The sequence below is a fragment of the Stigmatopora argus genome, chromosome 15, assembly GCF_051989625.1.
Source record: "Stigmatopora argus isolate UIUO_Sarg chromosome 15, RoL_Sarg_1.0, whole genome shotgun sequence".
Taxonomy (NCBI): Eukaryota; Metazoa; Chordata; class Actinopteri; order Syngnathiformes; family Syngnathidae; genus Stigmatopora; species Stigmatopora argus.
Window position 1 is genome coordinate 10,167,784 of NC_135401.1, and position 12,818 is coordinate 10,180,601.

At 38.2% G+C, this 12,818-nt stretch overlaps 1 protein-coding gene across 1 annotated transcript; it reads left to right on the forward strand.

The window, feature by feature from the left end:
* The first annotated feature begins 1,089 nt into the window (after positions 1 to 1,089).
* Positions 1,090 to 12,604, forward strand: prox2 (prospero homeobox 2). Its single transcript, XM_077621236.1, has 5 exons — positions 1,090 to 1,116; positions 2,324 to 3,877; positions 6,286 to 6,405; positions 7,490 to 7,684; positions 11,706 to 12,604. The coding sequence occupies exons 2-5, from the start codon at positions 2,363 to 2,365 to the stop codon at positions 11,871 to 11,873; spliced, it is 1,998 nt and encodes a 665-aa protein (XP_077477362.1). The 5' UTR covers positions 1,090 to 1,116; positions 2,324 to 2,362; the 3' UTR covers positions 11,874 to 12,604.
* Positions 12,605 to 12,818: the final 214 nt, after the last annotated feature.

Sequence of the window (12,818 nt, forward strand, 5' to 3'; positions counted from 1 at the left end):
ACACCGCGACAGTTTTGCTGTGTCGTGTCTGTTACTAGTGGAAACGTCGAACAAATGTGGCGTACACTCCAATCTCTAAATGTATTAATAAGACATTTATTAATATGAAAAATAAAGGCACGCATGCTTTATTTGATTGACATTTGATTGTATTATTTACAAAAACAACAACAAAAAGATGTCATGACTCATATAACAAGTAAAAATATTAATACTTACTAAATAAACAAATAAATAAAACGCTCCACAGCATGAATGAAAAAATACTTTTTAATTACAATTATGATGACCAAGTGATGCGCACGTCCGCGTCAGAGTTCTGAGGTTAGCAGTTTGAATCGAGACTGCGTTTTTCCTTTTCCGTTTTCTCAAAAAAAAAACATAAATAATAATAATAATAAAATAACAAGCTTGTTAGGATAATTAAAGTGCGAATGGCTGTAGAAGGGAGAAAAACGTCGTGGTATAGACAATGAAGACAGAATAATGCACTTGTTGTTTATTTTCTAATTTAAGTCGGCGGTTTAGCACGGAATACATAAATGTGACGTTAAAAACAATTTCACCTCACCAATATATTCCCCTCTTTGTGAATCCTTCATCCTGCTGTAAATTAAAATAACTAGTTTGTCTCTAGTTAGACGTCAAATCAATTTTATCGCCTATATCATTGTAGTTTACATTAAAAACACTAAAAAATGAGCATAACTATTTAGTTAACAGTTTATTAAAATTTTACATCTTTTAGAATGATTTCAACATTTTTCTTTATATATGAACAATCTGGTCAAAATGGCATTTTTCAAAATCCAATTTAACCACTCCTGAACTCTCCTCTTGCATGTGACCTAGTGTGTTCTTCTTTTACACCCTTTGATAAATAGAATTACAGAATAGAACATTTTGGATGTGCACACGTTTCCTTAAACTTGTGAGGCATTATAAACAAAGTCGGTCCGAGGGGCAGAGAATGAGCTGTCTGTCACTCAACTTTGCTTGATGCGTTGATGCGCTGATGCGCTGATGCGTTCACGGTCACGCCTCCTGGGGCACTACATGCGTCTGCTTCTGCACTGCTCACATGCAGTGAGCGTGAGGCCACCAGCCCGGCAACAGGTAAGGGGGATCCCACCTCTTTTTTTCCTTATTCTCTTGACAACTAAGTATTGTCCAAAGCGTTCGTTTCAATGTTTTGTTGTTTTATTTTAGAATCCGTGATCACGCAATTGCTCAGTTAAAAGTTCTGACAGTGCGCGTTCTTAATCAATAAAAACACATTCACATCACTTCGTTTTCTTTTCAATATATTTTTAAGATGCACCATGTGAAGTTTTGCTACTCTCTTTTCATATGTTGTGGAAAGTTAATGTTTTAATACATTCATTTAAAAATAAAGTTATACACCATCAAACTTAACAGTCATTTTAACTTAAACTTTTTGTACATTTTTTTCCCAATTTAGGGAATCTAATTTAGCTTTTAATAGTTTTATTTATTTAAAGTTACAAATATAAAATATTAAATGACATTGTTATTTTAAATGGTAATTCAATGGTAAATGTTACTAAAACATAATCTGAAATGTCCACTAACAAATTGACTGTGTGTGTGTGAGTGTGTGTGTGTGTGTGTGTGAGTGTGTGTGTGTGTGTGTGTGTGTGTGTGTGTGTGTGTGTGCGCGTGCTGTGTTTATTTTATTAGTACAGCAGTTATGCCAATTTTGGAAATATACCAAAGGCATTTGAAATGGGATTAAAATCAGTGAGGCACACCAAATAAAAAATGGAATTCATATTTTGTTTGTTGTTGATAATACAAAAACAGCGTGGTCATAATAATTTCTCTTTTAAATCATTTACACTCTGTTGAATCATATTTTTTCTTTTATCATTTGTGTTATTTCCACAAGATCAAAAGGAAGAATTTCCTAATGCCCTCAATCAAGGTGAAGCTTCTTTGTACTTACCATATTGCAATTATTACACCATTTGCAGATTTTTCTGGAATGATTGTTTATTTTCGATTTCAGGATTCAAACTCTTAAATGGCCATATTTAAATTTTTAAAAACATCAGCCTAATTATAAATAAACATGTTCAGATTTGAGAGGATTCGTGAAATTTCCAGAATACGGGTTGAATAAAGTTATCTAATCTAATCTAATCTAAGATATTCAAGATCCAAGAAAAATATTTGACATCCCAAACAGCTAAGACAATGTGATTTAGTGTTTTTATATTTCTTATATTTTTTTAATGTCTTCTATTAATCTTTTAAAACAATTAATTTTCCCAATAATGTCTATTTTTCCACATCTTTTCAGATTGTGATTTTGCAAAGTGTCAAGAACATCTCAACAAACATGAACCTTAGCCCTTCCGACCAGAGCGTGCACAACTCTAATGAAGGCAACCTGGAAGATGACAAACACAGTGTCATGGTGCCTTGCTTACGCAGAAATATCTATGATGAATCACTTTCCTCATACACCAACAGCTCAATCATTTCTCAACTTCTCCGAAAGAGCATGCACAACAAAAGAGCACTAGACGAAAACCATTTCTATCACTCACACTCTGCTGCCACGGACTCTGGACAAGAAGACCGAAGCAGTGTGTCCTCAAAAGAAAGCACAACAGAAGCATCTAACCCAAATTGCCACATTTCTACTAGGTGCAACTCTGAGGGAGAACCTCCTACGACGGACCATCTTCAAGCAAAGCGGGCCCGTGTAGAGAATATAATTAGGGTGATGGCTGGCTCTCCCAACAACAGGACACTAGGAGACAATGATCTGGCTGACGTTGATTCCCGAGACCCCAGAGAGTCTAGAGAGGCGTACCGTGAGAATAAACGTAAACAACGGCTACCTCAACATCAGGAGCACAGCATTGGAGGACCGGTGATTCGGAAACCACAGAGTGATCACGAGGACCCCAACAGCAAGGATGAAGAGTGCCACAAACTGAAAGAGCAGCTCCACACCATGCAAAAACTTCTACGCCAGCTCCAAGAAAAATTCATTCAGGTTTATAAGCAGGAAAGTGCAGATCAAGATGACAATGCAGCCGAAGGCATAGATTGTCAGACCGCAGGGGAAAACAACTACACAGGCTCTGAAGACCGTTTAGAGAAGAAGAGAAGTCTGATTTCTGAGTCTGATGACAGAATAAAGTCAGTTGGTCATCCACTTCACCAAAGAGAGAGTCAGAACCTTCGTGAAATATTGAAGCAGGAGCTTTCCAAAGCATTGAATGACTGTGTGGACCGGGTGTTGACCAAGGCATCCTCATCAGGGCTCAATCAGTCAACCCAACAGCAAATGTGTCCATCTCCAGAGACACAGATCAGTTTGACCACAGGCAAAAAGAACCGACAAGAGGGTTCATTGCATGAGCACCTGCAGCCTGAAGAGAGCAACGCCAAGCCCCACTCTTTGGAGTATTACGATAACGCGGAGGTGCATCAAGACCAGACAGAAGCACTCTCGCTGGTGGTTCGCAAGCCCGTGACAACGCCTCTGAGTGCCGTCACATCGACAGTGAAGCGTCCCTATCCTGTGCATCAGGCGCCATTCCAGTTCAACTACAGTGCCCCTCTGCATGATAGTCAGATCCTGGAGCACCTCCTTAAGTATGGGCCACATTCTAACTTTGGGGGTCTCCACTGCATGCCCCATTCAATGGACCGGACCTCTCCAGAGCCAGTTGACCTGCCTTGGGATGCCATTGCATTGAGGTCCAAAGTGACACCCAGTCACCTGAACCACCACCCTCGTCCAACTGCCCTGGGGCCTGTGACGGTCGACACTCTGTGCCTCCCTCATGTGAAACTAGAGTGTGGTGAGCTTCAAAGTATGGCTGAACGAAACCCCTACATGACTCTCAGCATATCCTTTTTTTATTTATGCTTTGACCTTTTTACATGATGCAGCCTGTGATGGCAAATAGCAGGAAAAGTGGTTAAAATGAGAATGTAGTCTAGAGAGTTTACACAAATTTATTCAAAATCTCTCACTCAATTTTTAGAAATATTTTGATTCAATTGAGCAACATAACGGTGTCTGAATAACTTAATCCATAGTAGAATCTTTGGATAGTTTTAGGTGAGCATCCGTTGATTCTATTTTTATTCTTAAGATGACACACAAGTTACCCCCAAAACTGTATCAAACAGTGTGGCCTGGACAAATATTTGTACTCCTGCTAGATTGGCATCCAACTAACTTCACTATATAATATACATTATGCACGGTGACCTTCCTCTTAAACATTAGTGTTAAAGTACAGTGTTACCCTTGCTTACAAAATGAAATCACTTCTAAAAGTGGTTTCTTAACTTGGATTTTTTTGTAGGTATCGACATACTTAACATTAAATATGCATAATTTGTTCCATTACCTTTCATACTACCCCTAAACCATTTAAAAATAATATAAATATACCAATTTTGTATGAAATATGTATGCAAATTGAGGTACGCACCAAAAAAGAGAAACAAATATTAATTAAGCAATTGAAATGAATAACACATGCAAATATTTTCCAATGCAGTGGAATTGCGAGTAGGAGCTGACTAAACAATTACTGCACACACATGTAGACGCACTACTTAGTTATTCACACTTAGAAAACCAAATAATAACTCAGTGACGGACGAGGGCCAAAGGCACACAAATCAAGTATTAACCGCCATCAGTATGTGTTCCGCCAGAAAGGGGCTTCAGGTCGCACGGCCGCGTTCATACGCCACTGGTGGCTACTACACCGACTGGGACAGCTGTAATGTCTGCCTACAGTGTGCTTACCTTCGTCTAGTCAATGGGAGGCCAGCAAGGTGTTTGTAGATATGCCTGAATATTTCGTATATTGAAGCATTCGTAAGTAGAGGTACCACTGTATTTTATGGCAGTCACTTTAAAAAGTCCAGTTTAAGAAGAGGTAATAGAATAAAGTCAATACAATTCTCGAGGATAGTATATTGAAACAATATTTGGTGGTGCCTCATTTTTTTTCTTCTACTGCCCTCACTATAATTGAGCTTTGACTCACTGGTCAGTTTTAGAATGGGCAGCGCCACTAACTTCAAGGAGAATTTATTTCTTTGATCTTGCTCCCTCCATTGAAAATTACTGCATCTTCTTTAATCTGAGCACAGTAATGACTTCAAGTCCGCAAAAAGACAAATAAAAAGGAATACAAGGCTTTGATAAGAATTGCCAGGAACAAAAGCCGATTTTTCAAAGGCAGAGAAAGCATCGTGTTCTGTTTCAGGAAGCGTCATTTTTTTCATACTTGAAAAGGTGCAGGATCTATTTCTCCGTCATCATAGTGATGAGGGTGCATCGAAAAGGTCACATCTGAGTGCTGGTGGAGACTACAAGTGCCCCCCTACCATAACACTTGAGCTCTTGTCTTGAGTATGTGTTATTGCGTGCCTCTCTCAGAATGCACACAATTGTCAAAGAATACAAGATGACAGCAGCAGCTTTGACTTATTCGAACACTGAAAGAAAATCAGCGGGAGAAAAAAAAATATGCTCCATTCATATCATTGTTAAGACCACGTATTGCCTAATGTCTATCATTACTTTGATGACATTTATTATACCCCGTGAGGAAATAATTTAGTCAAAATATCTTATTTATTTTCCACGAGTAAAATATTGAACGCAGGTTTATTTTAGCTTTTTCGTGCAAATGGCCCTTTTTCTCTCTCTGAACAATAGCACATTAATCTTTCATTCCCACATCCTTCAAAGGTAGTGTTTTCTAATAAATGTATCATGCCGAGGCCTAATGAAGAAATTTTGTGACCTGAGGCATAATGGTGGACTACAGAGGAAATGCGTCATAGCATCTTTATTGCCAAAGGGGAAAAACTTGAGTAAAGACTTCACTCACCAAGTTATTCTGAGTAACCCTGTAAATATATTTTTAAACCTAAAAGTTTAAGGACGAAAAATCCCTACCGTGATTAAAATTCAACGACCTTGAACTTCTATTCTCTAAGAAAAATAGCCTGACATATGCTGTCTTTAAATTTTCTCCTCCTTGGCCTTAACAGCCTGCCATGAAGTGCTTTGCCTGCTAATTAAAAATCCCCAATCTAATTTGTAATTCTGTTTTGCCAATAAGCACATGTTAGGATCATTATTGACTGGAGATAGTCTTCATCCAAATTGAATTTGGCAGAAGATTGATGAAACACAATACTCAACTCCACTATCATTTTGCAATTCCTTGCATTGCATGTTGCTATTTGTCTGTGTGTGTGTGCCTTAACATGATGGTGAACATCCAGGAAGGTCTCACCCCGAGTCACTTGAAGAAGGCCAAGCTGATGTTCTTCTACACTCGTTACCCAAGCTCCAATGTCCTGAAGACATTCTTCCCTGATGTCAAGGTAATAAACTGTATTTAAACTTGAACAACATCTAGAACCTTTTCTCTTACATCTGACTCCTGGTATCAACTTGTCAGTGTGTGTTTGGGACAGAAAAGAGCTGCAGTGTGTCGGAGGAGAGAAACAAAAACGCAGAGGGTTTAAATAACAAAGCCGCTGAGCTGCTAGTGTGTCCTGGGGGCAAAGGGAGATACAGAGCCATTCTCTGTTTTAAAAAAGCCACTCCAGTCAGCAAATGGAGTGACAAAGGACTCAGTAGGCAAGGCATTGCTATTGAGTGTCAACAGAGTTGGTATTAGAGACTTGCTGGGTCTAAACACAACATCCCGTTGGCCTCGGTCTTGTGTCTCTAGCAGTTCTTAGCTTTCGACATCCGTTGATTTATTTTTTTGGTCTTGGAATCATTTCCTTTCACACCATTTATGCAGCATTAGAATTTTCTCCAAAATGCTTCTTCTGTCCTCGTCTGCCTGCTGTCTCCCAGTCTATGTTGACCCCGAGTTGAGGGGGGGAGAAGCTATGGAGGCAGCCTGCGAACGTCTCCTCCTTGCTTACAATCCAGCGGTGGGAAGTGGCACCGAACAAAAGAACGCTTAATCCCAGTGTCTGGTTCCATTCTATCAGCCCGAGTCAACGAGAGGGAAGCTTCCTTCTGTCCTTACTATGCCATGTTCACACCCATCACACCAATGGGAAGAAGCTTCTTTGATGGCTGCCCAGCCCTTAGGCCTTTTTTTCTTTTTCACCCATTTTTCTGGATGACAAGATAGAACAACAAGACTAATGTCAAGACTGTGTTTAGAAATACACTGGCCTGGTAGGTGTTTTTTTTAACTGTGGAGACTGGTGGGAAAAGAATCAAATGGGCTGACAGAGGCGGGAATTTTGCCTCGCAGGTACTGATCGCAAGTAAATGCAGTCTATAATTGCAGGAGCCTTCAATAACACACATTTAATGAATTCAATCATAAAGCACCAAGTTTCGTAATATAAATTGAATACAAGTCTCAGATTAGAATGACCAATTTAGCTTAAAGTTAATCACTGTATTTTGCTTCCTAATGCTATTTTTTTCTGTTCCTAGTTCAATCGTTGCATTACTTCTCAGCTGATCAAGTGGTTTAGCAACTTCAGGGAGTTCTACTACATTCAAATGGAAAAGTTTGCTCGGCAAGCCATCGTAGACGGCATCAATGAAGTCAAAGACATCACAGTCAGCAGAGACTCCGAACTATTTCGTGCACTCAACATGCACTACAACAAGGCCAATGACTTTCATGTAAGTGCTGCTTATTGGTCAATCATTCAGCTTTTATACTGCATATGATAATCTTTCCTCAGCCTAATAGGTCATGGTTTCATTGACATCTAGTTGTGATATCATCAGATATGGTTTGAAATTATTGAAATAAGGGTGATTTTTTTCCATTGTTTACGTGATGCTTTACTTCGGACATGTTAGTTTTGTGATCAATTAAACAAGCCCATATATTGCAAGTCGAAAAGAACATTTGTGATTAAATTGAGATGAGATTAGAATTATTTAACAATCCAAACATTTTTCCAGTGTGCTGTCAGATTTTACTAATGGAAAAAGGAGTAGAACACAATATTATTCATGACCGTCATGGTTACTTTATTATCTAGGCCCATGTTTCAAACCAGAATGGGAAATATTAAGGATGGGACGTTATAAAACTTATCAAATGTGAATGCACCCCCCACCCCACTCCTCTCTTTTTCTTATTACCCAAACTGGGTAATTTCTGATATCTGATAATTTATCAATGGGAACCTTCTCGCTCCCACCATTGTTTTTTGGAATAAGCCCAGCTCATTGAAAAAAAAGGTAGCTGTTGAATTGAGTTTTAATATCAGCAGATTGACAGACCAGGTTGATTTTCTTCCATAAGGGCTCCATATTTCCATATGTCTTTGTCATTGGACTTCATCTGAAGATCCAAAATCAACTGGATTGTATTCCTCTCTATTTTCCTCTTGAGACTTGAGTCATCTTCTTGCTCCTACCTGAGCTCCTTAAAAATGTTTCATCCAGGAAATGAATAAGAGTAAAACATCTGAACAAGGCTCCTTTCATTCAAGGTACGCCTTTATATCCTCTATGCTGAATTTGCTTTTACGAGATCTAAAAGTGGGGGAGCATGGAGGATTACTGTGTGGAGATTGTTGCTGATGTTCTCCCCATCCCCATGTAGGTTTCTATTCAGGTACACTAATTGGTGTACGGCACACATGGAAACATGAACAAAACAAATTATAGTTTTTTTTTGTAATGGTGGGGGAAAAGTCATGACCTTTCAAGTTGGGAAAATATCTTTTAAGGTTATCTACAGCTAAACATGGTAGTGGGTGACACTTAACCTGCAAGATAACATGAAAGTTAACAATTAGGAAGTGGTTGTTTCAAGTTTGTTGTTAGTTTAATTTTGTTCATTTTTTTAAAAAAATAATCATTTTCTGCTTGGAAAGCTTTCCAAGCTGTCATTGATACCAAACCTTTGACAAATGAATAAAGAAACATAGATTGACCAAACTGTGATTGGCTAGCCACAAATTCAGGGTGTCCCACGCCTCTGGCCCGAAGTCAGCTGGGATAGGCCCCAGCACCCCCTGTGACCTTAGTGAGAATAAAGTGGTTCAAAAAATGAGAGAGATTGACCAAAAAGGGGAAACCTGAAATGTTAACCACAAAAGTCCTAAAAAGACATGAAATGAATTTTGCCAAAAATTTTTGCAATTTCACTGGCTTTAAAAATTCATATCTTCCTTCACATACATAACAGAGCTGGCTTATAATGTTGTTCTTCTAACGATAAGCCATCCCCGGTAGTGAATTTTGCACACACTTACTTTAGGTCCATTCAATGATGATGGAACGGGACACCAAGCAATATCTCAGGTGCTCTTTTGAGAATCGGACCCATTTTGTCAGGGGAAACTCTCTTTATAAAAGTATATAACAAATGAATATAAGTAGCTGCGTGATTACAGAAAGGATAGTAACCTCAGCTCCATCTAGAGCACATGTGTCAAAGTGGCGGCCCGGGGCCAAATCTGGCCCGCCGCATCATTTTGTGTGGCCCGGGAAAGTAAATCATGAGTGCCGACTTTCTGTTTTAGGATCAAATTAAAATGAAGAGTATAGATTTATATTAAATTTCCTGATTTCCCCCCTTTTAAATCAATAATTGTAATTTTTTAATCATTTTTTTCTGTGTTTTTAGTTCAAAAATCATTTTGTAAAATCTAAAAAGGTATATAAAAAAAGCTAAAATAAACATAGATTTAGATCTATAAAAAACTGAATATTCAGGGCTTTTAATCCAGTTCTTTTAATCCTTTTATAAAAAAAAATCTAAATATTATATCTAAAATGGTCCGGCCCACATGAAATCAAGTTGACGTTAAAGCGGCCCGCGAACCAACCCGAGTCTGACACCCTTGATCTAGAGGTATACCATCTCAGCATACATGTGACTCACTCCTCACCTACATCCTCCTACTGACCTGTGTGTCACACTGCACCTGCGGCTTGCCAGCCTTCGCCGCCATTATCTAAACTCCAGAGCAGTGCTTTATCACACTGTGGGAAGAGGAAGCCGCAAAATCCTGCTAAAACAACTCCGGATTAGGGAACCCATACGCCTGAACGAGGCTGAGATTGCTACTGATGCGGAATGCTGAGAAAGACGCAGTGGCTTGTGAGGCAGAAGGCCACTCAGTGGGAAAGTGATGGGACCGTTTTCTTTACCTTGGGACGAAGACATTCTTTTCCCATGGTTGTTTTGTGTCAGGAGATGAAGGGAAAGAAAAATAACTAATGCCAATAACTACCGCTGACCGGCTGGCTAGTTGGTGGAAAGCAAGGGCGGTCGGTTCCTTGGACCAACTCTTGTCAATGCACATCATGAGCATGACTGGGATTATTAGTGAATCTCACAATGCTTAGATTTGTAACACACACATTTCACCAGTGTTATTACCTAATGACATATTGCATGTTGTCTGATGTGTGAATGTGTGTGCATCTGACTGCACTTGTTTTTGAACGTGTTATTTTATATATTGTTAAGATATTTTTCTTTCGTTTTTAGTCCTAAATAATTATTTGCCTGTCAATGAAAACCATAGAAGTCCAATTGTTTTCAACTAGGCGGAATGGCTTTGAATGCTCTTATTCTAGTCACATTGCCCACGATAGATTCCCAATCCATTTGCCTCTTCCAGTCTAAATGAACTGAATCTGTAGGACAGTCAATGGCAGTCAATGAGTTGAGTAAATTTAAAAGGAATCTACCAAAAACTTCATTGGGCTGACTTTTACTGTGAATTTTGAGGTTTCCCTCGTGAAATGTAACTTTTTTTTTAGATGCCTGGAAATAAGAATGGTAATGTTTTCTAAAGATAACATTCATTCATTCATTTTCTGACCCACTTATTCCCACAAGAGTCACGGGGGGTGCTAACTATAGGCTACAGGGAGGGGATATCCTGAATTGGTGGCCAGCCAATTGCAGGGCACAAATAGACGGACAAACATTCATACCCACACTCAAACCTAGGGGCAATTTAGAGTGTTGTGGGAGGGAACCAGAGTACCCGGAGTACCGTGAGAAAACCCATATAAACCATGCAAACTCCACACAGTGAGGACCAACCTGAGATCGAACCCACGACCCCAGAAATGTGAGGCCGACGCGCTAACCACTCGTCCGGCCCCTAAAGATAACATGTACAGTATAATCATGAATAATAAATTAAAATGACAGTTTAGGTTATTTAGCATTCTCTTGTAAGGTCTAGTCAGGTTAATTAAGGCAGCTTCTGCTGTTGAGTGAATAACTCCTGCATTGCACTAGTAATCATGCTGAATGTGTGAGATGAAAAAAAAAGTCAGGTTGCTTCAAATTAGCTAAGCAATTTCCCTTATAGTACACAGAGAATAATTATTTGCTTTTCCATTAAATGAGAGAAGGTACAATTCACATCAGTGTCTCACTATACAAAAAAGAAACCTTACTACTTTCTGCACATACAGAAGATTTATGTAAAATTAATTAAATATTTGTTTCTGAATAAATAAATTCATTTTTGTTGTTTGGTTTAACTAAATAATTAATTAATATTCAGATCAACTGTTAAAAAGATGTGTTGTGAAGGTTTGTATAGTTTTATAAGCTTGGTAGTCAGTACTAATTGAACATTTTACTCCTTAGTCTTATATTTTTGTTTTAGTTATAGTGTCTTATTAAGTCTCATCATGTCTAATTCTTCTGTAGGTTCCTGACAAATTCCTGGAGGTTGCTGAGATTACTTTGCATGAGTTCTACAAGGCCATTTCTATAGCCAAAGACTCAGATCCTTCATGGAAAAAGGCAATCTACAAGGTGATCTGTAAACTGGACAGTGATGTCCCAGATGAGTTCAAGACGTCCTCCTATTTGTAGACCATTGTAGACAGATGTGATAATAAGTATAGGAATTGGTGGGGGTTTAGTCATTATGGTCATTTCATGTAGTGCTTTTTGCTATAGTGAAGTGAAGTGTAGCTGTTGAAAAATGTTGGATTACTAGCTAGGTTGTTAATATTCTTGTTACATTGGATAAAATGAATTCTGAATGCTTTTTGTGTATTATATTATCCTCAGTATATTTAGACAATTTTTGGGTTTGTACTCGTGCCAAATGTTTACAAAAATGTAATTTCTTTTTTTAACGTCATCAAGTTGAGTGACTGCATTTGCTTTATCGATCAGGGAAGAAATTAATTGTTATTTTCTCCCTGTATAGTTTGACTCATATTTTACTACTTTGTAGTGTTGTTGTTGTTGTTTTAATTGGACTGAATAGCATGCTGAAGTTATGTTATAGGTCAAATGAAGCTCAAATTTAGGGTGTAGGATTTTGTATTTTTTATACTACAAACTAATTAAGAAAAATCTGTGTCTCTGCTGGCCTCCGCCAGTTCCCGACAAAATTACAACAATCAATCATATTTAAATTTCTATCTAAATAAAATGTAAAGAAATTTATTTGTTCATTAAGTCCAACCCCATGCTACCACCCCATAGTTTGGGTTGATCTTGAGATATACAGTAGATAGTTGTATTGAGAGATTTATAATTTAATTTTCCCCATTGTTGTGTGCTGTGGAAAACAACCATGCACTTATACTGTCTGTGTCATACCGTCGGTGATTTTGCTGTAAAGTAGTTGCTTAAATTAGTGTGCATGCGGGGAAAAAGCAAAAATGCCTTTGGTTATGTCAAGTACAATCATTTTCAGCTATTTCAGTAATATAATTTGTAATGGATGATACTGGAATTAAAGATGCTCTAAATTATCACATAAAATCATTCTTGTTTTTTTAAAACAGCTACACACGTTGAACT

Bases quoted from the DNA above. Each gene is read 5' to 3' on its own strand.
- prox2 (XM_077621236.1), top strand. From the start codon at position 2,363: ATGAACCTTAGCCCTTCCGACCAGAGCGTGCACAACTCTAATGAAGGC. The intron at 6,406-7,489 runs GTAATAAACTGT...TTCTGTTCCTAG, and splicing joins CATTCTTCCCTGATGTCAAG to TTCAATCGTTGCATTACTTC. The intron at 7,685-11,705 runs GTAAGTGCTGCT...ATTCTTCTGTAG, and splicing joins ACAAGGCCAATGACTTTCAT to GTTCCTGACAAATTCCTGGA.